Source organism: Anomaloglossus baeobatrachus, chromosome 12, assembly GCF_048569485.1.
Source record: "Anomaloglossus baeobatrachus isolate aAnoBae1 chromosome 12, aAnoBae1.hap1, whole genome shotgun sequence".
NCBI classification, from domain to species: domain Eukaryota; kingdom Metazoa; phylum Chordata; class Amphibia; order Anura; family Aromobatidae; genus Anomaloglossus; species Anomaloglossus baeobatrachus.
The window spans coordinates 45,094,417-45,121,782 of record NC_134364.1 but is presented as its reverse complement, the minus strand read 5'-3'; the positions used below and the strand labels follow the sequence as shown (position 1 = coordinate 45,121,782).

The 27,366-nt window shown below is 48.2% G+C and overlaps 1 protein-coding gene and 1 long non-coding RNA gene across 3 annotated transcripts in view; one reads left to right on the top strand and one right to left on the bottom strand.

The window, feature by feature from the left end:
• Window positions 1-27,366, bottom strand: part of LOC142258003 (uncharacterized) — a 370,341-nt gene that overhangs the window by 61,590 nt on the left and 281,385 nt on the right. The window lies entirely within an intron of this gene.
• The window catches only part of LRRC9 (leucine rich repeat containing 9), a 267,576-nt gene that overhangs the window by 57,833 nt on the left and 182,377 nt on the right, over window positions 1-27,366 (top strand). For both annotated transcript variants that reach the window (XM_075330387.1, XM_075330386.1), the window contains exons 4-7: window positions 998-1,138; window positions 11,852-11,915; window positions 21,345-21,415; window positions 26,467-26,649. In XM_075330387.1, coding sequence (XP_075186502.1) covers window positions 998-1,138; window positions 11,852-11,915; window positions 21,345-21,415; window positions 26,467-26,649 — 459 coding nt within the window. The remainder of the gene's footprint in view (window positions 1-997; window positions 1,139-11,851; window positions 11,916-21,344; window positions 21,416-26,466; window positions 26,650-27,366) is intronic.

The window sequence follows — 27,366 nt, the reverse complement described above, 5'->3', positions numbered from 1 at the left end:
AGGAAAAAATGAATTGTTTTGAGTCGTGTTCGGTTCAAACATTATATATTGGTCATAATTCTCTCTATTTTTCTCGTGTTAAAATAACACAACTTAACAGGGGTAACACCACGACAAACAAGGGGTACACCCGGGACCCTTTAATAATGGTGACCCCTACCGTTAGTGAGAGGGATGATCGACACCTCCTTCACTTACCTGCCACTGTACGCTATCCTAGCCAATTCCTCACCTGTCGCTGAGCAGGAACCTGAAGCACTGAAAAGACCCTACAATAGTCCTGGCTAGGGAGTGGGCAGGTGAAGGATGCTAGCCCCACCACTGCACTGAAACAACACACCAGGGAAGGAAGACAGACAGGGGAAAACAACAACAGACTGCTGAAGTCAGACCCAAGACTGCAACCACCACAACATCTTCAGGAGAGGGTTACAGCAGCTCCTTTTACCTCCAGGTCAACCTTCCAAATGAATGAGAATAAACGGCACCCTCTGCAGGTAGCAGAGGGTATATAAAGGGACTGGGAGTGGCCCCGAACCGGTAACACCTGAGATAGTAATGAGACTGCTTGCTGGCAGGGAATACTGACATTAACCCTACGACTGACAAAGAAAAGAAAACTTAATATTGAGAGTCTAGCATGGAAATGACTCAAGTCCTGCTTATGTCACTAGCCTCATAAGGCAGAGAGACAGCCGTGACACTTGCATTACGTGGGGAATCCTGGAATAGTACTAGGTATTCGTTACGAATAACCCAAATATTTTACTATTCGCTGATCACTAGTGATAACTTGTTCCTACTAGAAAACCAACTTCGGCTTATTAATATGTTTGGTGAAAATTCACATTTGGACTTTTTCTTCTGAAACTAGGAGGACTTTGTCTGCATTTACCTAATTAGCTACTAGCTGGTATAGTCAGCCGTCATAACCCCTCAAAAAATGAGATGTCAAAGTAATTATACGTGACAATATGCAATTAATTTTATTTTACAGAGAATAGAAGGACTTCAAGACTGTCTGCAGTTGACCAAACTGTTCCTTTATCATAACGACATTACTGCTATCGAGGGTTTGGAAAACCTAAAGAAATTGGAAGTCGTTTGGCTAAATGATAATGAGATTGAAGTAATAGAGGTGAGTGCACTCGGCCCGACACACGACAAGACCTGATCCTCACATATTGCTAGCTGAATACACCGCTGTTTCATTTATGCCTTATCGGTTTAGTATGTCAGAAATGATTATGGTGTTTGGTGGCCCCCAATGTAACGATTTCAATGTAAAGATTACCAGTCAGAGTGTCAAATGTTAGGGGACTTTGGCAATATCACACCAAAATTTAAGGGGTTGTCAGAAATGAAAGATTACTGACCTACAGTACAGACCAAAAGTTTGGACACACCCTCTCATCTCTAGAACAACTGTTAAAAGGAGACTTTGTGCAGCAGGCCTTCATGGTAAAATAGCTGCTAGGAAACCACTGCTAAGGACAGACAACAAGCAGAAGACACTTGTTTGGGCTAAACAGCACAAGGAATGGACATTAGACCAATGGAAATCTGTGCTTTGGTCTGACGAGTCCAAATTTCAGATCTTTGGCTCCAACCACCGTGTCATTGTAGAAAAGGTGAACGGATGGACTCTACATGGCTGGTTCCCACCGTGAAGCATGGAGGAGGAGGTGTGATGGTGTGGGAGTGCTTTGCTGGTGACACTGTTGGGGATTTATTCAAAATTGAAGGCATACAGAACCAGCATGGCTACCACAGCATCTGGCAGCGGCGTGCTATTCCATCCAGTTTGTGTTTAGTTGGACCATCATTTATTTTTCAACAGGACAATGACCCCAAACAAACCTCCAGGCTGTGTAAGGGCTATTTGAATAAGATGGAGAGTGATGGGGTGCTACGCCAGATGACCTGGTCTCCACAGTCACCAGACCTGAACCCAATCGAGATGGTTTGGGGTGAGCTGGACCGCAGAGTGAAGGCAAAAGGGCCAACAAGTGCTAAGCATCTCTGGGAACTCCTTTAAGACTGTTGGAAAACCATTTCCGGTGACTACGTCTTGAGGCTCATCAAGAGAATGCCAAGAGTGTGCAAAGCAGTAATCAAAGCAAAAGGTGGCTACTTAGGGGCGGCACGGTGGCTCAGTGGTTAGCACTGCAGTCTTGCAGCACTGGGGACTTGGGTTCAGATCCCACCAAGGACACTATCTGCAAGGAGTTTGTATGTTCTCCCCGTGTTTGTGTGGGTTTCCTCCGGGTACTCCGGTTTCCTCCCACACTCCAAAGACATACTGATAAGGACTCTAGATTGTGAGCCCCAATGAGGACAGTGTTGCCAATGTATGTAAAGCACTGTGGAATTAATAGCGCTATATAAATGAATAAAATTATTATTATTATTATTACTTTGAAGAATCTAGAATATAAGACATATTTTAAGTATTTCATTCCACATGTGTTAATTCATAGTTTTGATGCCTTCAGTGTGAATCCACAATTTTCAGAGTCCTGAAAATAAAGAAAACTCTTTGAATGACAAGGTGTGTCCAAACTTTTGGTCAGTACTGTATCTCTAGGAGAGGTCATCAATTCCAGACCAGGGGGGTCCGGCACCCTCACTGATCGGCAGTGTATGGAGTTGACCATCACAGCTTTGTTCGATGTGTAGCGGCCACTGTCATGTCCTGCAGATCAGCCCCTATTCAGCAGAATAAACTTGGTATAGTAAAATTTGCATTCTGAGGCTGCTTTTAAAGGGACTTTTCAATCTCCTAAAGTGATGGCACCTCACTAGGGCATACAGATACTTTTTGACTGGTGGGTCTGATCTCTGGGATGCCTATGATCCTGAAATAAAGGAGACACAGCGCTGGAGCCTCTGTGCTTCCCTCCTCCCCATACATGTGCATCCTATACACTTTATTCCTAGGATCATAGGACATCTCCAAGGTTCTACCCCTTAAATAAGTAAATGGTATAGCGGTCTCATGAAGTACTGAAAACTAACACCAAAGCCTTAAAGACTTATTCCCATCTCCAAGATCCTATGCCAATATGTACTAGATGTAATAATAATAGTAGATACCTTCAATTAGAAATGTAGTAAAGTTCTCCTGATTAGCCATGTCTGTTACCTCATGTGCAGTGCATTGCAGCTTAGGTATTCATGATTAAAACTACTCATATAGTAACAGTTAGTTGCTGTAAACATAACCATGGATACCTAAGCTACAATGCCCTGCCCCCTTGAATTTTTCAACCTTTTAATGTTATGGTGAAGAATTAACAACAAGTGGGACACAATTGTGAAGTTGAACGAAATTTATTGCTTATTTTAAACTTTTTAAAAAAATAAATAACTGAAAATTGGGGAGTCCAATATTATTCGTCCCCTTTATTTTCAGTGCAGCAAACTCACTCCAGAAGTTCACTGAGGATCTCTGAATGATCCAATGTTGTCCTAAATGACTGATGATGATAAATATAAGTCCCTGTGTGTAATCTAGTCTCCGTATAAATGCACCTGCTCTGTGATAGTCTCAGTGTTCTGTTTAAAGCGCAGAAAGCATCATGAAGACCAAGGAACACAACAGGCAGGTCTGTGATACTGTTGTGGAGAAGTTTAAAGCCGGATTTGGTTACAAAAAGATTTCCAAAACTTTAAACATCCCAAGAAGCACTGTGCAAGCGATCATATTGAAATGGAAGGAGTATCATACTACTGCAAATCTACCAAGACCCGGCCGTCCATCCAAACTTTCATCTCAAACAAGGAGAAGACTGATCAGAGATGCAGCCAAGAGGCCCATGATCACTCTGGATGAACTGCAGAGATCTACAGCTGAGGTGGCAGAGTCTGTCCATAGGACAACAATCAGTCGTACACAGCACAAATCTGGCCTTTATGGAAGAGTGGCAAGAAGAAAGCCATTTATCAAAGATATCCATACATGTGTTCTTTAAAGTTTGCCACAAGCCACCTGGGAGACACAAAAAACATGTGGAAGCAGGTCAGATGAAACCAAAATCAAACTTTTTGGGCACAATGCCAAACGATATGTTTTGCGTAAAAGCAACACAGCTCATCACCCTGAACACACCATCCCCACTGTCAAACATGGTGGTGGCAGCATCATGGTTTGGGCCTGCTTTTCTTCAGCAGGGACAGGGAAGATGGTTAAAATTGATGGGAATATGGATGGAGCCAAATACAGGACCATTCTTGAAGAAAACCTGTTGGAGTCTGCAAAAGACCTGAGACTGGGACGGAGATTTGTCTTCCAACAAGACAATGATCCAAAACATAAAGCAAAATCTACAATGGAATGGTTCACAAATAAACGTATCCAGGTGTTAGAATGGCCAAGTCACAGCCCAGACCTGAACCCAATCGAGAATCTGTGGAAAGAGCTGAAAACTGCTGTTCACAAACACTCTCCATCCAACCTCACTCAGCTCAAGCTGTTTACAAAGGAAGAATGGGCAAGAATTTCAGTCTCTAGATGTGCAAAACTGATAGACACATACCCCAAGAGACTTGTGCTGTAATCACAGCAAAAGGTGGCGTTACAAAGTATTAACTTAAAGGGGATGAATAATATTGCACGTTCCAATTTTCAGTTTATTATTTTTTATAAAAAGGTTTCAAATAAGCAAAAAATTTTGTTCAACTTCACAATTGTGTCCCACTTGTTGTTGGTTCTTCACCATAACATTAACATTTTTATCTTTATGTTTGAAGCCTGAAATGTGGGAAAAGGTTAAAAATTCAAAGGGGCCGAATACTTACGCAAGGCACTCTAGCTAATCAGAACTATACTATATTTCTAATTGGAGATATTTGCTAATATTATTATTATTATTCCACCTACTACATATTGGATAGGATCTTGGAGATGGGGATACCACTTTAATCCCATAATTTACCTTGGATGACATTTTACAAGCACTATTCAGATCTTCCCTATAAAGAGAAACCAAGGGAAAAATTGTAAAAACATACCCTGCTGTAACTAAATAAAAGCATAGTGCATATAAACATAGGGGACTTAGTAAACACTGTTTCTTCATCGTTCCTATGGGAGACCCAGACCATGGGTGTATAGCTTCTGCCTCCGGAGGACACACAAAGTACTACACTAAAAAGTGTAGCTCCTCCCTCTGAGCATATACACCCCCTGGATAACCAAATATAGCCAGTTCAATGCTTTGTGTTCAGGAGGCACACATCCACACATGCATTCTCATCTGATTTTTGATTTTAAAGAGTTGGAAGAAAAGCGGGTCCAAGCCTGGACCCCCGGCATGTCCCTTCTCACCCCACTGTGTCGGTGGTGTTGTTAAGGTTGATTTCAGGGCTGGAGCCTTACATGCCGCGCTCCTTCACCATCCCTCGGGCTCTGGCTTGAAGTGGGAGCCAGCACGGTTCTCACTGCCTTGCAGGAGACCGGTCTCCATCTGCAGCCCTTTCAGGATCCTGCCGGACGGAGCACTCATCCCTCAGGGACCTGGCCCTGCGTCTCACAAGCTAAGTATTGAGACGTTATTGTCAGGGGGGTCCCTTGCACTTTAATGTTGGGGAGAGTGTGTTATTTAACCTTTGTGACATTTCCGGACAGTTCTCTGGTTTTCACCAGAGAACCGCGCCGAAGGTGCCTGCGCGCCGGCCGCATTGTAAAATTTAGGCCCCGGCTTCGCCTGAGGCCTAGTTTCGTTTTCACTGCCCCTGCATGTAAGTCATGCAGGGGGACAGTGCGGCTCCGCCCACCGGCCGTTCAGCACAGGGGAGGACACTCCTCTCTGAGGAGATGTTTCCCTCCCCTGTATATCTCCTTGGCCCTCCGGATCCCACTCTTTGACTAGGCCCCGCCCCCTCTCCTCGCTCCGGCGCCATTTTATCAGCGTTCTTACACTGATCGGCGCTGGCTGCAGCATCTCTGCTAATCTGTCTGGGGGTCCGAGCTGTGGGATCCGGAGGGCACACAAACGGTCTGGTAAGCCACAACCTCCGGTTGTGGACCTTCTTATACACTCTCTGGGGGTCATTCTGGCTCAGAGCCCCCACCTCAGCAGCATGTCTCACACTAGGAGCAAGGCTGTACTCAATATGCACTGCATGTAAGCTCGTACTGCCTGAACCGAGCACATATCCACATTGCGATGCCTGCTCTAACATGGTGGTGCCTCAGCCTGGAGTCTCCCCAGTGGTCCCTCCGGCTGCTCCGGCCCCGGTGGCTGAACCCCCGGCTTGGGTAGAATCCTTCTCTAAGTCTATCTCCCAGTCCTTTGCCGACTCCATGGGAGAGTTGTCCCGGACTCTGCTGAGCATGCATCAGCCCCCTTCTCAGGGCGCCTCCGCTGCTTCGGCTCGCTCTCCAGAGCTCACAGAGGATTCTTCATCTGCTCCCAGACCCCGTCCTCCTAAAAGGAAACGCAGGGTCCCCTCTCCTTCCTCGTCCCGCGGCTCTGATTCACGAGCTGACTCGCAGGACGAGGAGGATGTCTTTTCTAGGGGCTCGGACGCTACCTCCATGTGCCCCATTGATCTGACCGAGGGTGACGCAGATGTTAGTGATTTGATCGCATCCATTAATTCTGTACTGGACCTCAATTCGACAGTATCAGAGGAACAACCCTCTCTGGCAGAAAAGCACCAGTTTACCTTGCCTAAGAGAACAAGGAGTGTGTTCTTTAACCACTCCAGTTTTCAGGTCACTGTGACCAAGCCCAGGGCCTGTCCTACCAAACACTTCCCAAAGCGTGGTTCTGATGACCGTTTTCCTTTTCCACCAGAGGTGGTCAAGGAGTGGGCTCACTCACCAAAGGTAGACCCTCCGGTGTCTAGACTCTCAGCCCGGACAGTTGTATCAGTGGCTGATGGCACCTCACTTAAGGATCCCACTGACCGCCAGGTTGACCTTCTGGCCAAATCTGTATATGAGGCGGCAGGGGCCTCGTTCTCCCCATCTTTTGCAGCAGTGTGGGCTCTCAAAGCCATCTCTGCTTCTCTGGAGGAGATGCATTCCCTCACTAGGGACTCTATGCCTGAATTGGTTGCCTTAACTTCCCAGGCTTCAGCCTTTTCAGCCTACGCCATGTCTGCCATGCTGGAGGCTTCTCACCGCACTGCGGTGGCTTCGGCTAATTCCCTCGCTATCCGCAGGATCTTGTGGCTGCGAGAGTGGAAGGCAGACGCTTCTTCAAAGAAGTACCTGGCTGGGCTCCCATTTGCTGGGTCCAGGCTGTTCGGTGAACAACTGGATGAGATTATTAAGGAAGCTACTGGCGGGAAGAGTACTTCCTTGCCACAGACTAAAACCAGGAAACCTGTCCAGGGCAGGAACCAGTCGAGGTTTCGTTCCTTTCGTTCCTCTAACTGGTCGTCCTCTAAGCCCTCGGCCTCGTCCACTAACTCAGCCAAGGACCAGAAGCCCAACTGGCGCACGAAGCCGCGTCCTCAGAAGTCCGCAGAAGCTGCTGCCACCAAGGCAGCCTCCTCTTGACTATCTGGCCGAGCCAGCAACGTCCTTGGTCGGTGGCAGGCTCTCCCACTTTGGCGACGTGTGGTTTCAACACGTCTCCGATCAGTGGGTGAGAGATATCATCTCCCACGGCTACAGGATAGAATTCTCTTCCAGCCCGCCAAACAGATTTTTTCTGTCCACTCCCCCCTGCTCCAAGGCCGCCACCTTCTCTCAGGCCGTGGCATCCTTGCAGGCCAACGGAGTAATTGTACCGGTTCCCGCCCGGGAACGGTTCAGAGGTTTCTACTCAAATCTCTTCCTAGTCCCCAAAAAGGACGGTTCCTTCCGGCCCATCCTGGATCTCAAGCTTCTCAACAAGCATGTTCAGGTGCGGCATTTTCGCATGGAGTCTCTGCGATCAGTCATTGCCTCAATGACCCAAGGAAATTTCCTGGCATCCATCGACATCAGAGATGCCTATTTGCATGTGCCAATTGCAGTTCCACACCAGCATTGGCTACGTTTTGCAATCGGAGAGGAACATTTCCAATTCGTGGCTCTCCCCTTCGGGTTAGCCACGGCTCCTCGAGTATTCACCAAGGTCATGGCAGCAGTGGTTGCGGTTCTGCACCTCCAGGGGTTGGCAGTGATTCCTTACCTGGACGACCTTCTAGTCAAGGCTTCATCCAGTGCAGACTGTCAGCGGAGTGTCTCGCTCACTCTCGCCACTCTTGTTCAATTCGGGTGGCTTGTCAATCTGCCCAAGTCCACTCTGACTCCGACCCAGAATCTCACGTACCTAGGGATGCAATTCGAGACTGCCGGCACTTGTCAAGTTGCCCTTAGTCAAACATCAGTCCCTCCATCTGGCGGTGCGCTCTCTGCTGAGGCCCCGCCGTCATTCCATCAGGCACCTAATGCAGGTGCTGGGTCAGATGGTGGCGTCAATGAAAGCGGTTCCCTTTGCCCAGTTCCATCTGCGTCCTCTGCAGCTGGACATTCTCCGCTGTTGGGACAAGCGGACTTCTTCCTTGCACAGGTTGGTGGCTCTGTCGCCACAGACCAGGGTCTCTCTTCAGTGGTGGCTTCGGCCCCTCTCTCTGTCCCAGGGACGCTCCTTCCTGGCCCCGTCCTGGGTGATCCTCACCACGGATGCCAGTCTATCCGGCTGGGGAGCAGTATTTCTCCACCACCGAGCACAGGGCACTTGGACTCCGTCCGAATCAGCCCTCTCGATCAATGTGCTGGAAATCAGAGCTGTGCTCCTAGCTCTCGTAGCCTTTCACCACCTGTTGGCGGGCAAGCATATTCGAGTCCAGTCAGACAACGCGACAGCGGTTGCCTACATCAATCACCAGGGCGGGACTTGCAGCCGCCTGGCAATGTTGGAGGTTCAACGCATCCTTCAGTGGACGGAGGACTCCAAGTCCACCATATACGCAGTCCACATCCCAGGTGTAGAAAACTGGGAGGCAGATTATCTCAGCCGTCAAACCGTGGACAGCGGCGAGTGGGCTCTGCATCCGGCAGTGTTTCGGTCAATCTGCCGCAAGTGGGGCACTCCGGAAGTGGATCTCATGGCATCCCGGCACAACAACAAGGTCCCGGTTTACGTGGCTCGCTCCCACGATCCTCAGGCCTTTGCAGCGGACGCGCTGGTTCAGGATTGGTCCCAGTTTCGTCTGTCTTACGTGTTTCCCCCTCTAGCCCTCTTGCCCAGAGTCCTGCGCAAGATCAGAATGGAGGGCCGTCGGGTCATCCTCATTGCTCCAGACTGGCCCAGGCGAGCTTGGTACCCAGACCTGCTCCATCTGTCCGTAGAGGTGCCGTGGCATCTCCAGGACCTCCCAGACCTTCTCTCACAAGGTCCGTTTTTCCGCCAGAATTCTGCGGCTCTCAGATTGACGGCGTGGCTCTTGAGTCCTGGATCTTGACGACTTCTGGCATTCCTCCCGAAGTCATCTCCACTATGACTCAGGCTCGGAAGTCTTCCTCGGCCAAAATTTATCACAGGACTTGGAGAATTTTCCTGTCCTGGTGTCGTTCTTCCGGCCATGCCCCTTGGCCTTTTTCCTTGCCGACCATCCTGTCCTTTCTACAGTCCGGTCTGCAGCTAGGACTATCCCTCAATTCCCTCAAGGGACAGGTCTCGGCTCTGTCAGTGTTGTTCCAGCGGCGTATCGCCCGGCTGGCTCAGGTGCGCACCTTTATGCAGGGCGCATCTCACATCATTCTGCCTTACCGGCGGCCTTTGGATCCCTGGGACCTTAATCTGGTCCTCACGGCCTTGCAGAAACCCCCCTTTGAGCCTCTTAGGGAGGTTTCTTTGTTTCGTCTTTCACAGAAAGTCGTCTTTCTAGTGGCCACAACTTCCCTCAGGAGAGTCTCTGATTTAGCTGCTCTCTCTTCGGAGTCACCTTTTTTGGTTTTTCATCAAGACAAGGTGGTTCTCCGTCCGACTCCGGACTTTCTCCCTAAGGTGGTATCTCCTTTCCACCTTAACCAGGACATTTCTTTGCCTTCCTTTTGTCCGGCTCCTGTTCATCGCTTTGAAAAAGCGTTGCATACTTTAGATCTGGTGCGGGCGCTCCGGATCTATGTGTCACGCACCGCTGTTCTTAGGCGGTGCACCTCTCTTTTTGTGCTGACCACAGGTCGGCGTAAGGGCCTCTCGGCTTCTAAACCGACCCTGGCTCGTTGGATTAGGTCGGCCATTTCTGATGCCTTCCAGTGTACTCAAGTGCCTCCCCCACCGGGGATCAAGGCACACTCGACCAGAGCTGTCGGTGCCTCTTGGGCTTTCAGGCACCAGGCTACGGCTCAGCAGGTCTGTCAGGCTGCCACTTGGTCTAGTCTGCACACCTTTTCGAAGCACTACCAAGTGCATGCTCATGCTTCGGCAGATGCGAGCTTGGGCAGACGCATCCTTCAGGTGGCTGTCGCCCATTTGTGAAGTTAGGTTTCGCCTACTTCTCAGTTTTCTGTTTATTTCCCACCCATGGACTGCTTTGAGACGTCCCATGGTCTGGGTCTCCCATAGGAACGATGAAGAAAAAGAGAATTTTGTTTACTTACCGTAATTTCTTTTTCTTATAGTTCCGTAATGGGAGACCCAGCACCCTCCCTGTTGCCTGTTGGCAGTCTCTTGTTCCGCGTGTTATCACCGGCTGTTGTTGTAGACAGAGACTCCGGTTGTTCCGGTTTTTTGCTCTATCTCTACTTGTGGGTGGCTATTCTCCTTCAGCTTTTACACTAAACTGGCTAGATTTGGTTATCCAGGGGGTGTATATGCTCAGAGGGAGGAGCTACACTTTTTAGTGTAGTACTTTGTGTGTCCTCCGGAGGCAGAAGCTATACACCCATGGTCTGGGTCTCCCATTACGGAACTATAAGAAAAAGAATTTACGATAAGTAAACAAAATTCTCTTTTTTTGATCAAAAAAAGCACAAAGCTATCCCACCGCGACAAGGTGTACCCAGTTGGGACAGTACCTACACTCTTGAATATTAAAACCTTACCATGGGTCTAAAATAGGCCTCAATGTGACTAAGGGCTGAGAGTGACCGGGTCCCAACAGGACACACAGTCGGGGGATGCACAGAATGAAATGCCCAGCTCACTAAGAGGGAGGGCCACACCCTATTTGTACATTTTGTATTCATTATGCAATGCACCTAGGATTTCACTGTGTTGAGCGCCTTCGCTGGCTGCCGGCAGTGTTTTCTCTGGCTGGTACCACTAGGCATTGCTCCCACCTAACCAGAATCCTACTCCACACTGATGAGGGGGCAACACCCCGAAACAGCTGTCTGTGGATGGATACCTGGCCTTGGTAATTCCCTTGTCTTATCTTTAAACTCGTCAAAGAGTTGGATATTGACTAAACGGGCCACTTAATCACTTAATATGGTGGTTATGGTGGTCTCCTAAAAAGAGCCACTCCCTGGCTAGGTCCTTCCCGGAGGGATATCTGGCTAGTTCTGTGTTGAGACTCCTAACAGAGGCTCCACGGACCTTTTTTGATTTGAACTAGGTACACCTTGTCGCGGTGGGATGGCTTTATGCTTTTTTTGATAAAAAAACAGTGTCTACTAAGTCCCCTATGTTTATATGCACTATGCTTTTATTTAGTTACAGCAGGGTATGTTTTCACAATTTTTCCCTTGGTTTCTCTTTGTCTTATGGCCAGAGCTCACAAGCTCCATGTATACCATCTCATGCCGGCTCACTTTTTTTGTTTTTATGTAGATCATCTTCCCCACAGAGTACATTGATTTCCTAATAAAATTAATAATCCGGTATTAATCAGTTACTCGAATTTCATTTCCATTTTAATCCACTGTGTCTTTTTATTTATTTTTTTCATTTTTTTTAAGGGATTGGATACACTGCAGAGTCTTAAGGAGCTTAATCTGGCCGGGAATTTGATACATTCAATCGGTATGTAAATATAAAACTGTGAAAAGACTGTTTTCCATAGTCTTCTCAATTACGGTTCTCGTTGTAATCGCACAATCCTTTTAATCCTACCTCTAGCAGAAGAGTAATACGGCAAAGCTGTGGATTAATAGGTGCTATTGTGCATGTAATCACACGATCCCTATACAGGGCTGTGTAGCAAATTAATACAGGAACCTTTCCTATGGCAGAAGGTGAAGCAGGGGTGTACACACAATGGCAAATCTAAAATTCATTCTGACGGTGCTTATTCCTTTTTCCACATCCTTGTTTGCAATCATTGCGGCACCATTAACTTAGCATGGCGGCGTCTGATTACCACTTGGTTGCTACGATAATACTACTATATAATGATAATTATTGGATGCCAAGGATACGGAAAGTGTTGCGATAGCAAATGTTTTCTTATGTACCCAACTATACAGTTAGGTCCAGAAATATTTGGACAGTGACACAAGTTTTGTTATTTTAGCTGTTTACAAAAACATGTTCAGAAATACAATTATATATATAATATGGGCTGAAAGTGCACACTCCCAGCTGCAATATGAGAGTTTTCACATCCAAATCGGAGAAAGGGTTTAGGAATCATAGCTCTGTAATGCATAGCCTCCTCTTTTTAAAGGGACCAAAAGTAATTGGACAAGGGACTCTAAGGGCTGCAATTAACTCTGAAGGCGTCTCCCTCGTTAACCTGTAATCAATGAAGTAGTTAAAAGGTCTGGGGTTGATTACAGGTGTGTGGTTTTGCATTTGGAAGCTGTTGCTGTGACCAGACAACATGCGGTCTAAGGAACTCTCAATTGAGGTGAAGCAGAACATCCTGAGGCTGAAAAAAAAGAAAAAATCCATCAGAGAGATAGCAGACATGCTTGGAGTACCAAAATCAACAGTCGGGTACATTCTGAGAAAAAAGGAAATGACTGGTGAGCTTGGGAACTCATAAAGGCCTGGGCGTCCACGGATGACAACAGTGGTGGATGATCGCCGCATATTTTCTTTGGTGAAGAAGAACCCGTTTACAACATCAACTGAAGTCCAGAACACTCTCAGTGAAGTAGGTGTATCAGTCTCTAAGTCAACAGTAAAGAGAAGACTCCATGAAAGTAAATACAAAGGGTTCACATCTAGATGCAAACCATTCATCACTTCCAAAAATAGACAGGCCAGAGTTAAATTTGCTGAAAAACACCTCATGAAGCCAGCTCAGTTCTGGAAAAGTATTCTATGGACAGATGAGACAAAGATCAACCTGTACCAGAATTATGGGAAGAAAAAAGTTTGGAGAAGAAAGGGAACGGCACATGATCCAAGGCACACCACATCCTCTGTAAAACATGGTGGAGGCAACGTGATGGCATGGGCATGCATGGCTTTCAATGGCACTGGGTCACTTGTGTTTATTGATGACATAACAGCAGACAAGAGTAGCCGGATGAATTCTGAAGTGTACTGGGATATACTTTCAGCCCAGATTCAGCCAAATGCTGCAAAGTTGATCGGACGGCGCTTCATAGTACAGATGGACAATGACCCCAAGCCTACAGCCAAAGCTACCCAGGAGTTCATGAGTGCAAAAAAGTGGAACATTCTGCAATGGCCAAGTCAATCACCAGATCTTAACCCAACTGAGCATGCATTTCACTTGCTCAAATCCAGACTTAAGACGGAAAGACCCACAAACAAGCAAGACCTGAAGGCTGCGGCTGTAAAGGCCTGGCAAAGCATTAAGAAGGAGGAAACCCAGCGTTTGGTGATGTCCATGGGTTCCAGACTTAAGGCAGTGATTGCCTCCAAAGGATTCGCAACAAAATATTGAAAATAAAAATATTTTGTTTGGGTTTGGTTTATTTGTCCAATTACTTTTGACCTCCTAAAATGTGGAGTGTTTGTAAAGAAATGTGTACAATTCCTACAATTTCTATCAGATATTTCTTTATCGTTCCTTTATGGGAGACCCAGACCATGGGTGTATAGCTAGCGACCTCTGGAGGACACACAAAGCACTACACTCAAACGTGTAGCTCCTCCCTCCGGGCTATATACACCCCCTGGATGACAATCTACCCAGTTCAACGCTTTGTGTTCCAGGAGGATCATACACACTTTTATTTCCTCATATTTTTTTCAATTTTTTTTTAATTTTTTAAAGATTTGGAAGAAAAGCGGGTCCAGTCTGGACTCCCGGCATGTCCCTTCACGCTCCACTCTGCGGGGTGCTGTTAAGGTTGATCTTCATAAGGCTGGAGCCTTCACATGCCGTGCTCCTTCGCATCCTCTGTCGAGGCTCTGTTTGAAGTGGGAGCCAACACGGTCCTCTCTGCTTGCAGGAGGCCGGCTCCATCCACAGCCCTGTCTGGTCCCTGCTGGAAGGAGCGTTAACCCCCACTCAGGGACATGGCCCTGCGTCTCAAAGCTAAGTATTGAGACGTTTTTTCAGGGGTCCCGGGTACTTTTATTATGGGGGCAGTATGTGCTTTAGCGTTACTGTTAATTTCGGCCGGTTCTGGGAATTTCCCATGAGAACCGCGCCGACGGTGCCTGCTCGTCGGCTGCACTTTAAAATCTAGGCCCCGGCTTCAGTTTGGGCCTAGTTTCGTTTTTGGCTTCTGCTGTATGTTTTGCATACAGCGCCGCCCACCGCCCGGCCAGCAGAGGGGAGGGCACTCCTCTCTAAGGAGATGTCCCCTCCCCTGTCTACCCCTCTGTATCTCTGTGCCCTCTGTTTTTCCCGCTCCTGGGCTTATACACGCCCCCCCTCCTTCTCCCGGCGCCATTTTCTCAGCGTTTTTATCACTGAGAAGCGCTGCATGCTACTGCTGCATACTTTTTGGAAGGCTGTCACTTACAGGGGAGCGGTGAAATCCGGAGGACACACAGAGAACAGGGCTGGTAAGCCACAACCTATGGTTGTGGATTTTTATACACTCAGGCTTTCTACAGGAGTGTGTTTTGGCTGCAGAGCTTCCTCCACAGCAGCATGTCTGTCACTAGGAGCAAGGCTGCAAACATGTATGCTATATGCACTGCTTGCAAGCTAATTCTGCCAGAGCCTAGCACGTACCCACATTGTGATAACTGTGCTAATATGGTTGTGTCTCAGCCTGTAGCCTCCTCAGGGGTCCCTCCGGCTGCTTCGGTCCCGGTGGCTGAACCCCCGGCTTGGGTAGCATCCTTTTCACAGGCTCTTTCCAAGTCGTTTGCCGATTCCATGGGGCAGCTGTCCCAGACGCTGCTGTCTATGCATCAGCCTCCCTCTCAGGGTGTCTCTGCGGCTCCGAGCTCTGCAGAGCCCTCAGAGCATGTCCTAGGACCCCGTCCCCCTAAACGGAGACGCACGGACCCTTCTCCTTCCTCGTCCCACGGCTCTGATTCACAAGCCGAGGTGCAGGGCGAGGATGATTCACTTACTGTGGGCTCAGACTCTGCCTCTATGTACCCCATTGACTTGTCTGAGGGCGATGCGGACGTTAGTGACTTGATTGCGTCCATTAACTCCGTACTGAACCTCAACCCACAGGAGTCAGAGGAACAACCCTCTCTGGTAGAGGTACACCAGTTTACCTCTCCTAAGAAACCTAGGAGTATGTTTTTTAACCACTCCAGCTTTCAGACCACTGTTAACAAGCCTAGGGCCTGTCCTGACAAACGTTTTCCGAAACGTAGTTCAGATGACCGTTTCCCGTTTCCACCGGAGGTGGTTAAGGACTGGGCCCAGTCCCCAAAGGTGGACCCTCCAGTGTCCAGAATCTCAGCCCGCACAGTAGTTGCGGTGGCCGACGGCACTTCTCTTAAGGATCCCACTGACCGCCAGGTTGACCTTCTGGCCAAGTCTGTATTTGAGGCGGCAGGAGCCTCCCTCTCCGTCCTTTGCGGCGGTGTGGGCTCTTAAGGCTATCTCTGCCTCTCTGGCGGAGATTCATTCCCTCTCCAGGGACTCTATTCCTGAGATGGATGCCTTAACTTCCCGAGCTTCGGCTTTTGCATCCTACGCCATGTCTGCCGTCCTGGAGGCTTCTCACCGCACGGCAGTGGCCTCCGCTAACTCCCTCGCGATCCGCAGGATCTTGTGGCTTCGGGAGTGGAAAGCGGACGCTTCCTCTAAGAAGTACCTTGCGAGTCTCCCTTTTACTGGGTCACGGCTGTTTGGGGAACAGCTGGATGACATAATTAAGGAAGCTACTGGCGGGAAGAGTACTTCCTTGCCACAAGCTAAAGCCAAGAAACCTACCCAGGGCAGGAACCAATCGAGGTTTCGTTCCTTTCGTTCCTCTAACTGGTCATCCTCTAAGCCCACAGTCTCGTCCACTACCGCCAAGGATCGTAAATCCAACTGGCGCGCAAAGCCGCGTCCTCAAAAGACCGGAGGAGCCGCTGCCACCAAGGCAGCCTCCTCGTGACTATCTGGCCGCGCCAGCAACGTCCTTGGTCGGGGGCAGGCTCTCCCACTTTGGCGACGTGTGGTTGCAACACGTCTCCGATCAGTGGGTGCGGGATATCATCACCCACGGCTACAGGATACCTTTTTCCTCCAGCCCGCCAAACAGATTTTTTCTGTCCACCCCCCCCTGCTCCAAAGCCGCCGCCTTCTCTCAGGCCGTGGCATCCCTGCAGACCAACGGTGTAATTGTTCCGGTCCCCGCCCGGGAACGGTTCAGCGGTTTCTACTCAAACCTCTTTCTAGTTCCCAAAAAGGACGGTTCCTCCCGGCCCATCCTGGATCTCAAGCTTCTCAACAAGCATGTTCAGGTGCGGCACTTTCGCATGGAATCTCTAAGATCGGTCATTGCCTCAATGACCCAGGGAGATTTTCTGGCATCCATCGACATCAGAGATGCCTATCTGCATGTGCCTATTGCGGTTTCACACCAGCGCTGGCTACGCTTTGCGATCGGAGAGGAACATTTCCAGTTCGTGGCTCTTCCCTTTGGCTTAGCCACGGCCCCCCGAGTGTTCACCAAGGTCATGGCAGCAGTGGTTGCGGTCCTGCACCTCCAGGGATTGGCAGTGATTCCTTACCTGGACGACCTTCTAGTCAAGGCCTCATCCAGTGTAGACTGCCAGCGGAGTGTCTCTCTCACTGTCGCCACGCTAATTCAGTTCGGGTGGCTTGTCAACCTCCCCAAGTCGACTCTGACCCCGACCCAGGTACTTTTGTACCTAGGGATGCAATTCGAGACTCTGCCGGCACTTGTCAAGTTGCCCTTAGTCAAACAGCAGTCCCTTCGTCTGGCGGTGCGCTCTCTGCTGAGGCACCGCCGTCATTCCATCAGACACCTCATGCAGGTGCTGGGTCAGATGGTGGCGTCCATGGAAGCGGTTCCCTTTGCCCAGTTCCATCTGCGTCCCTTGCAGCTGGACATTCTCCGCTGTTGGGACAAGCGGATCTCTTCTTTGGACAGGCTGGTGGCTCTGTCATCACAGGCCAGGAACTCCCTTCAGTGGTGGCTTCAGCCCCTCTCCCTTTCACAGGGACGGTCCTTCCTGACTCCGTCCTGGGTGATCCTCACCACGGATGCCAGTCTCTCCGGCTGGGGAGCGGTGTTTCTCCATCACCGAGCACAGGGCACTTGGACTCCGTCCGAATCAGCCCTCCCGATCAATGTGCTGGAGATCAGAGCTGTGTTTCTAGCTCTCCTAGACTTTCACCACCTATTGGCGGGCAAGCACATTCGGGTTCAGTCGGACAACGCGACAGCGGTTGCCTACATCAATCACCAGGGCGGAACTCACAGCCGTCTGGCGATGTTGGAGGTTCAACGAATCCTCCAGTGGACGGAGGACTCAAAGTCCACCATATCCGCAGTCCACATCCCAGGCGTGGAAAACTGGGAGGCCGATTATCTCAGCCGTCAAACCGTGGACGGCGGCGAGTGGGCCCTGCATCCGTCAGTGTTCAGATCAATCTGCCGCAAGTGGGGCACTCCGGAAGTAGATCTAATGGCTTCCCGGCACAACAACAAGGTTCCGGTTTACGTGGCTCGCTCCCACGATCCTCAAGCCTTCGCAGCAGACGCACTGGTTCAAGATTGGTCTCAGTTCCGTCTGTCTTATGTGTTTCCCCCTCTAGCGCTCTTGCCCAGGGTTCTGCGCAAGATCAGAATGGAGGGCCGTCGAGTCATACTCATTGCTCCGGACTGGCCCAGGCGAGCGTGGTACCCAGACCTGCTCCATCTGTCCGTAGAGGTGCCGTGGCATCTCCCGGACCGCCCAGACCTTCTCTCTCAAGGTCCGTTTTTCCGCCAGAATTCTGCGGCTCTCAGATTGACGGCGTGGCTCTTGAGTCCTGGATCCTGACGGCTTCAGGCATTCCCTCTGAGGTCATCTCCACCATGACTCAGGCTCGGAAGTCTTCCTCGGCCAAGATTTACCACAGGACTTGGAAAATTTTCCTGTCCTGGTGTCGTTCGTCCGGCCATGCTCCTTGGCCGTTCTCCTTGCCGACCATCCTGTCTTTTCTACAGTCCGGTCTACAGCTAGGACTGTCCCTCAATTCCCTCAAGGGACAGGTGTCGGCTCTGTCGGTATTGTTCCAGCGGCGTAGCGCCCGACTGGCTCAGGTGCGCACCTTCATGCAGGGCGCATCTCACATCATTCCTCCTTACCGGCGGCCCTTGGATCCCTGGGACCTTATTCTGGTCCTCACGGCCTTACAGAAACCCCCCTTTGAGCCTCTCAGGGAGGTTCCCTTGTTTAGACTTTCACAGAAAGTTGTTTTTCTAGTAGCCATAACTTCTCTCAGGAGAGTTTCGGATTTGGCTGCGCTCTCTTCAGAATCCCCCTTTTTGGTGTTCCACCAAGACAAGGTAGTTCTTCGTCCGACTCCGGACTTTCTCCCTAAGGTGGTGTCTCCTTTCCACCTTAACCAGGACATTTCATTGCCTTCTCTTTGTCCGGCCCCTGTGCATCGCTTTGAGAAGGCGTTGCACTCCTTAGATTTGGTGCGGGCGCTCCGAATCTATGTGTCACGCACCGCCGTTTTGAGGCGGTGCACCTCACTTTTTGTGCTAACCACTGGTCAGCGCAAGGGTCTCGCTGCTTCTAAACCGACCCTAGCTCGTTGGATCAGGTCGGCTATCTCCGATGCCTACCAGTGTTCTCAGGTGCCTCCCCCGTCGGGGATTAAGGCGCACTCGACCAGAGCTGTCGGTGCCTCCTGGGCTTTCAGGCACCAGGCTACGGCTCAGCAGGTGTGTCAGGCTGCCACTTGGTCCAGTCTGCACACTTTTTCTAAGCACTACCAAGTGCATGCTCATGCTTCGGCAGATGCGAGCTTGGGCAGACGCATCCTTCAGGCGGCTGTCGCCCATTTGTGAAGTTAGGTTTTGCCTACTTCTCAGTTTAGTTTATTTCCCACCCATGGACTGCTTTGGAACGTCCCATGGTCTGGGTCTCCCATAAAGGAACGATAAAGAAAAAGAGAATTTTGTTTACTTACCGTAAATTCTTTTTCTTATAGTTCCGACATGGGAGACCCAGCTCCCTCCCTGTTGCCTGTTGGCAGTTTTTTTGTTCCGTGTGCTTCACGGCTGTTGTTAGTAGACAGAGTTCTGGTTTTGCCGAGTTTTACTCTATCTCTACTTATGGGTGGATGTCCTCCTTCAGCTTTTGCACTGAACTGGGTAGATTGTCATCCAGGGGGTGTATATAGCCCGGAGGGAGGAGCTACACGTTTGAGTGTAGTGCTTTGTGTGTCCTCCGGAGGTCGCTAGCTATACACCCATGGTCTGGGTCTCCCATGTCGGAACTATAAGAAAAAGAATTTACGGTAAGTAAACAAAATTCTCTTTTTTTGTTCAAACCTTCAAATTAAACGTTACAATCTGCACTTGAATTCTGTTGTAGAGGTTTCATTTCAAATCCAATGTGGTGGCATGCAGAGCCCAACTCGCGAAAATTGTGTCACTGTCCTAATATTTCTGGACCTAACTGTATAGGGGAACTAACACAGGTATGATAGGAAGGTGCAAATTTATCATATTTTAAAGGGAACCTGTCACCAGATTTGGGGCCTATAAGCTGCGGGCACCACCACCGGGCTCTTATATACAGCATTCTAACATGCTGTATATAAGAGCCCAGGCCGCCGCTGTGTAGAATGTAAAATTCACTTTTAATACTGACCTAAGGGGCGGTGCAGGGCAAACTAGTCGGATGGGCGTCTCCGTTCTCTGGTGCCGGCGCCTCCTCTTTCAGCCATGTTTGTGCTCCTTCTTCTGAAGCCTGGGTGCATGACGCGTTCTACTTCATCCACACTCGCCGGCATTGAGGTCCCACGCAGGCGCACTACAATACTTTGATCTGCCTTGCTCAGGATCTCGAATAGTGTGGATGACGTAGGACGCGTCATGCACCCAGGCTTCAGAAGAAGGAGGACAAAGAAAGAGGAGGCGCTGGTACCGGAGAACGGAGACACCCATCCCACCAGTCTGCACCGCACTGCCACTTAGGTGAGTATTATAAAGTGATTTTTACGTTACAGTACGGCCTGGGCTCTTGTATATATTTATTCTAGAATGCTGTATATAAGAGCCCGGTGGTGGTGGCTGCAGCTTATAGTCACCAAATCTGATGACAGATTCCCTTTAATGTGCCTCCTATCCTAACTATATAATAAGAGATTGTCACGGCACTTCTGTGAGGGTATGGGTGCTCAGGTAGGGTCCAAGTCCATATGAAGAAAAATAAGCACCAGGCACTCCAATTGATGTGAAAAATAGAAATGAATGAAGACATGCAGAAGGGATGGGGAGAAGGGAGAGGAGATCTCCTCTCCCTTCTCCCCTTCTGCCCTTCTCCCCCATCCCTTCTGCATGTCTTCATTAATTTCTATTTTCCTTCTCTTCTCTGTTAGACTTTGTATCTCAGCATTATGAAGACCATTTACTGTATTTATCTAAATGGAATTATATTTGTTTTGTCAGTTCTTGAAGAAGGTCCAAGCAGCGACCGAAACGTTGAACTGTTTGAAGTTGCAATAAAATTCATTTTTTTTTCACATCAATTGGAGTGCCTGGTGCTTATTTTTTTTTCCTATCCTAACTATGGCTGCCAGAATTTTCGCAAGCTGCTTCTGATTACTTTATCACTGGATAAGTCCTGCTCCTGCATGGATTCTGATAAAAGTAATTTATTATTGATATCATTTTCCTTATATACCTTGAAATTTCCTATATATCCCCAGAGCCCTGTCTGGATGGAGCAAAGGATAAGCATGTGCACCTCCGCTCCATGCCATGAGACCAGCACTGTACTCTTGTTTTTCCATCAGAGCCCTGTTCCCGCGGTCCCAGTTCTCAGAGCCTCTATCCTTTGTTATAAGTGAAAGATCCTTCCCTATTGTACATTGTACTTGTGATAGTGTTATAGTCCAGTGTCTTTTTTTTTTTCCAACTTAATTTTCATTTGTAGGAAGCTGCCTAGATCCAAATATTCACCTGGAACGATTAAATCTGTCTGGTAATGAAATATCATCTTTCAAGGTAAGTGTGAACCTTTTGTATGTCATTTCGCTATTGATCTATTTATTAATTCTTCACACAAGCTGCTATAAAAAAAATGTGATTTGTACTTTGGATCCTTCTAAGGCCTCCTTCACTCGTCCATGCAAAAAACAAACGTTTTGCACGGTCCGTGGTGTAGGTACGTACAGTGCCTACAAGTAGTATTCAACCCCCTGCAGATTTAGCAGGTTTACACATTCGGAATTAACTTGGCATTGTGACATTTGGACTGTAGATCAGCCTGGAAGTGTGAAATGCACTGCAGCAAAAAAAGAGTTAAAAAGTTATTTCTTTTTTTATTTTTTTTTTAAATTGTGAAAATTTTATTCAGAGGGTCATTTATTATTCAACCCCTCAAACCACCAGAATTCTTTTTGGTTCCCCTAAAGTATTAAGAAGTATTTCAGGCACAAAGAACAATGAGCTTCACATGTTTGGATTAATTATCTCTTTTTCCAGCCTTTTCTGACTAATTAAGACCCTCCCCAAACTTGTGAACAGCACTCATACTTGGTCAACATGGGAAAGACAAAGGAGCATTCCAAGGCCATCAGAGACAAGATCGTGGAGGGTCACAAGGCTGGCAAGGGGTACAAAACCCTTTCCAAGGAGTTGGGCCTACCTGTCTCCACTGTTGGAAGCATCATCCGGAAGTGGAAGGCTTATGGAACTACTGTTAGCCTTCCACGGCCTGGACAGCCTTTGAAAGTTTCCACCCGTGCCGAGGCCAGGCTTGTCCGAAGAGTCAAGGCTAACCCAAGGACAACAAGGAAGGAGCTCCGGGAAGATCTCATGGCAGTGGGGACATTGGTTTCAGTCAATACCATAAGTAACGTACTCCACCGCAATGGTCTCCGCTCCAGACGAGCCCGTAAGGTACCTTTACTTTCATAGCGTCATGTCAAGGCTCGTCTACAGTTTGCTCATGATCACTTGGAGGACTCTGAGACAGACTGGTTCAAGGTTCTCTGGTCTGATGAGACCAAAATCGAGATCTTTGGTGCCAACCACACACATCCAGTTTGGAGACTGGATGGCACTGCATACGACCCCAAGAATACCATCCCTACAGTCAAGCATGGTGGTGGCAGCATCATGCTGTGGGGCTGTTTCTCAGCCAAGGGGCCTGGCCATCTGGTCCGCATCCATGGGAAGATGGATAGCACGGCCTACCTGGAGATTTTGGCCAAGAACCTCCGCTCCTCCATCAAGGATCTTAAGATGGGTCGTCATTTCATCTTCCAACAAGACAACGACCCAAAGCACACAGCCAAGAAAACCAAGGCCTGGTTCAAGAGGGAAAAAATCAAGGTGTTGCAGTGGCCTAGTCAGTCTCCTGACCTTAACCCAATTGAAAACTTGTGGAAGGAGCTCAAGATTAAAGTCCACATGAGACACCCAAAGAACCTAGATAACTTGGAGAAGATCTGCATGGAGGAGTGGGCCAAGATAACTCCAGAGACCTGTGCCGGCCTGATCAGGTCTTATAAAAGACGATTACTAGCTGTAATTGCAAACAAGGGTTATTCCACAAAATATTAAACCTAGGGGTTGAATATTAATTGACCCACACTTTTATGTTGAAAATTTATTAAAATTTAACTGAGCAACATAACTTGTTGGTTTGTAAGATTTATGCATCTGTTAATAAATCCTGCTCTTGTTTGAAGTTTGGAGGCTCTAACTTATTTGCATCTTATCAAACCTGCTAAATCTGCAGGGGGTTGAATACTACTTGTAGGCACTGTATGTCCGTCCGTGTGTATGATCCTTGTGCTGTTAGTATGCTACCGTGTGACATCCAGAAAGCACACTGACAAGACAAACTTGTATACTTGCCTGTCTCCGGGGCTGCAGTCACACTTGCTTTCGGGTCCACAGTCAGTACAGTGAATATTCATGTGCATAATGAACAAGTCTAGAAGCGAGTGAGACAGCAGCGCCGGAGACAGATAAGTATAAAATATAAATTTATTTCTCAGTGACATGTTTTCTCTGGTATGTGTCACACTGATGTTACACGGATCACATCAGTGTGTAGTCCGTGTAACATCCATGCTGCCAGCAGAAAACAAACATGTCGCTGTGAGGAGCACGCGGATACACGTGTTGTTCGGATTCCTTGATCATGTTCCACTGAGTCTTTCTAGTGTCTTCCTACCTTAAGGCTGTTATGCTGTTGACTTGACTCTGCTATCCTTGATGCATCATGCGCAGGGACAGAACGCCACCAATCCGAGTTCCCTCTGTGTTCCTTCATGACTGGGGCCTCCTGTCCTTTGCCATTTGTCGGCCTCTTGCAGCTCTAGGCTTTCTCCTGGTTCTCTGCCCTCAGCTTCCAGGCTCTACAGAGTACACTCCTTTTTATTCCTTCTCCTTGGTAGAAGGGTTTTACAAATGACAATGGCTGGGTCCTGACCTCAGAGACTCGCTTCTGCCTTCCTTCTCTCAAGTCCTTCTTTTCCCACCCTTGGAGACTGCTTTGGACATCCCATGGTTTCCTCTGTCACCTAATGTAGCAATAGAGAAAAGAAGATTTTGGGTACTCACCGTAAAATCTTTCTCAGAGCCTTCATTGGGTCACACAGGTAACCATGTGTGTACGCTGCTCCCGCTAGGAGGCTGACACAGCACCCAACCTTCTTAAAGGGAAAGTGCCGCGATTTTACTTTTTATATTCATAATTACTGATTCTGGAACCAATTATTTTTAATACAAAATTAAATTAATTATTTTAGTTTTTATTTAATTCTGTTTTTACTCATACACTGGGGACTGCCATCTTCGATCTGTCGTGTGAAACGACAGTAAAGGGCTCTTTACACGCTGCGACATTGCTAGCGATCGCACCCGCCCCTGTCGTTTGTGCGTCATGGGCAAATCGCTGCCCGTGGCGGACAAAATCGCTAGTACCCATCACACATACATACCTTCCTAATGACGTCGCTGTGGCCGTCGAACAACCTCTTTTCTAAGGGGGAGGTTCGTGCGGCGTCACAGCGACGTCACACAGCGGGCCACCAATAGAAGCGGAGGGGCGGAGATCAGCCGCATTCATGTCACTCCCACCTCGTTGCCGGAGGACGCAGGAACACTGTAGTTCGTCGTTCCTGGGGTGTCACACGTAGTGATGTGTGCTGCCTCAGGAACGACGAACAACCTGCGTCCCAGAAGATCAACGACATTTTGAAAATGAACAACGTGTCAACGATCAACGATGTGAGTATTTTGGATCGTTAGCGGTCGCTCGTACGTGTCACGCAACAACATCGGTAACTAGGCCGGATGTGCGTCACGAATTCCGTGACCCCAACGACATCTCGTTAGCGATGTCGTTGCGTGTAAAGCGACCTTTACTCACTTCTAATTATTTGATCCCTTACTGATTTTGTAAGTTTGCCCCCTGACAAAGACATGAACAGTCTATAATTTTAAGGGTAGGTTAGTACAGTGAGAGATAGATTATTCAAAGTAAAATCCAGAAAATCACGTTGTATAAGTTATATTAATTGCAGCGTACTGTATATTATGGGGCACAGTATTGCGGAGCATGGTGTATTATGGGGCACAGTATTGCGAAGCATGGTGTATTATGGGGCAAAGCACGGTATATTATGGGGCACCGTATTGCGGAGCACGGTATATCATGAGGCACGGTATTGCAGAGCACGGTATTGCGGGGCACGGTATATTATGAGGCACGGCATTGCGGAGCACGGTATATTATGGGGCACGGTACTGCGGAGCAGGGTATATTATGGAGCACAGTATTGTGGAGCACGGTATATTATGGGGCACAGTATTGCAGGACACGGTATATTGTGGGGCACGGCATTGCGGAGCACGTTATATTCTGGGGCACAGTATTGCAGAGCACGGTATATTATGGGGCACGGTATATTATGGGGCACGGTAGTATACAGAGGGGCACAGTATATGGAGCACTATGCCATCTGTCCTTGGTGATAATATATAATAAAGTGAAAAAGCTGCACACTACACACTATGTTATAAGGAATTATAGGAAAAGCATTACTGCTATAGGAATATAAGAACAATGAAAAATACTTTTGACTAACTGGAAAATTGGAAAGCATGAAAAATGGAAAAATAACTGCTGAGAATATTTGAAAAAAGAGATATTTAGCAAAAGTATTGATCAATGCAATTGTGCCCAGGTACCACGACAAGGTAATCTCTTATTATCCGGGAACCTAACTGTAAGTGCCTCTCTATGTGCGATTAAGATCTGCAGGTCTGGGCAGATAGGCTCCTAGCTATATATATATGGTGGTGAGTAGAGCATAGCAGTCGGGCAGTTCTCAGAAAGAAATGACTGAATGTTAATAAGAAAAGACTGTCTGGGCTAGTCTCTGTTCATTGGGCACTTTGGGATGTGCACAATGACAGTGCGCGCTCTGTTGCCTGCTCAGGATAGCAGTAACGACCCAACAATAGAGTGGTGTTAGAATACCCGGCATGCAGAGACCAGCACCAAACCCACAAGTGACGTCAGTGGTCTCTGCATGCCAGGCATTCTGACACCACTTGCTGGCTCGCTACTGCTGATCAGAGCCGGCCACACAGAGCGGCCGCTGGCATAGTGCACAGGGAACAGCTCAGCCCCTGAAACGAGTGTTACTGATGACTCTTCATTTCAGGGTGGTGGGAGTGGCTATGACAGTGACTGCAGTCTCTACCTGCTGATGACGCTTCATTTCAGGGTGGTGGCAGTGGCTGTGACAGTGACTGCAGTCTCTGCCTGCTGATGACGCTTTATTTAATTATCCCAGCATGCATCGGAGTTCTTAATCAAAGCGTCATCAAAAAGGAAGTAGGGGAAAAATAATAGAAAAGCAGATAGTGTTAGGGAAAAGGAGGGAATTTTTAATGTAAGTGTATTAGAAAATAGTTTAAATTATATTAAATAACTAGTCTGATTTTTTTAAACAATATAATATACAAGAGTATTTTATATTAATTCCTTTTCGAGAATTGGTTTAACACTTTTTTTTTTACTTTTCAATAAGGAGATCACAAATTTATCAAGACTTCCAAACCTAAAGGATTTAGGCCTAAAAGATCCTGAATACAGCCCCAACCCCGTGTGCCTTTTCTGTAATTATGCTACTCATGTGCTATACCATATACCGCAGCTGCAGAGACTTGATACATATGATGTGTCCCATAAACAAATCAAGGACTTAGCAGAGGTAAGTCATTCCCTAAGACGTCTAGAAGCTCTCAAAGCTTTTTAATCTGTATCTAGACATACTAGAAGGTGAATACCGTAAATAGACAAGAAGTGGATCTTGATGGATAAGGCACATAATGTCAACGCTAAAGGGTGCTTTACACGCTGCGACATCGCTAGCGATTGCTAGTGATGTCACGAGTGATAGCACCCGCCCCCGTTGTTCGTGCGATATGTGGTGCTCGCTGCCGTAGCAAACAATATCGCTACGGCAGCGTCACACGCACATACCTGGTCAGCGACGTCGCTGTGACCGCTGAACAATCCCTCCTTCAAGGGGGAGGTGCGTTCGGCGTCACAGCGACGTCACTGCGGCGTCACAAAACAGCCGCCCAATAGAAGAGGAGGGGAGGAGATGAGCGGCCGGAACATCCCGCCCATCTCCTTCCTTCCTCATTGCCGGCGGACGCAGGTAGGATGATGTTCGTCGTTCCTGCGGTGTCACACATAGCGATGTGTGGTGCTGCAGGAACGACTAACAACCAGCCGCATGCACCACCAATGATATTATGAAAAGGAGCGACATGTCAACAATCAACGATTTTTGACGTTTTTGCGATCGTTGATCGTCGCTCCTTTTAGTCACACACAACGATATCGCTAACTGCGCCGGATGTGCGTCACGAACACCGTGACCCCAACGATATATCGTTGTGTGTAAAGAACCCTTAAGATT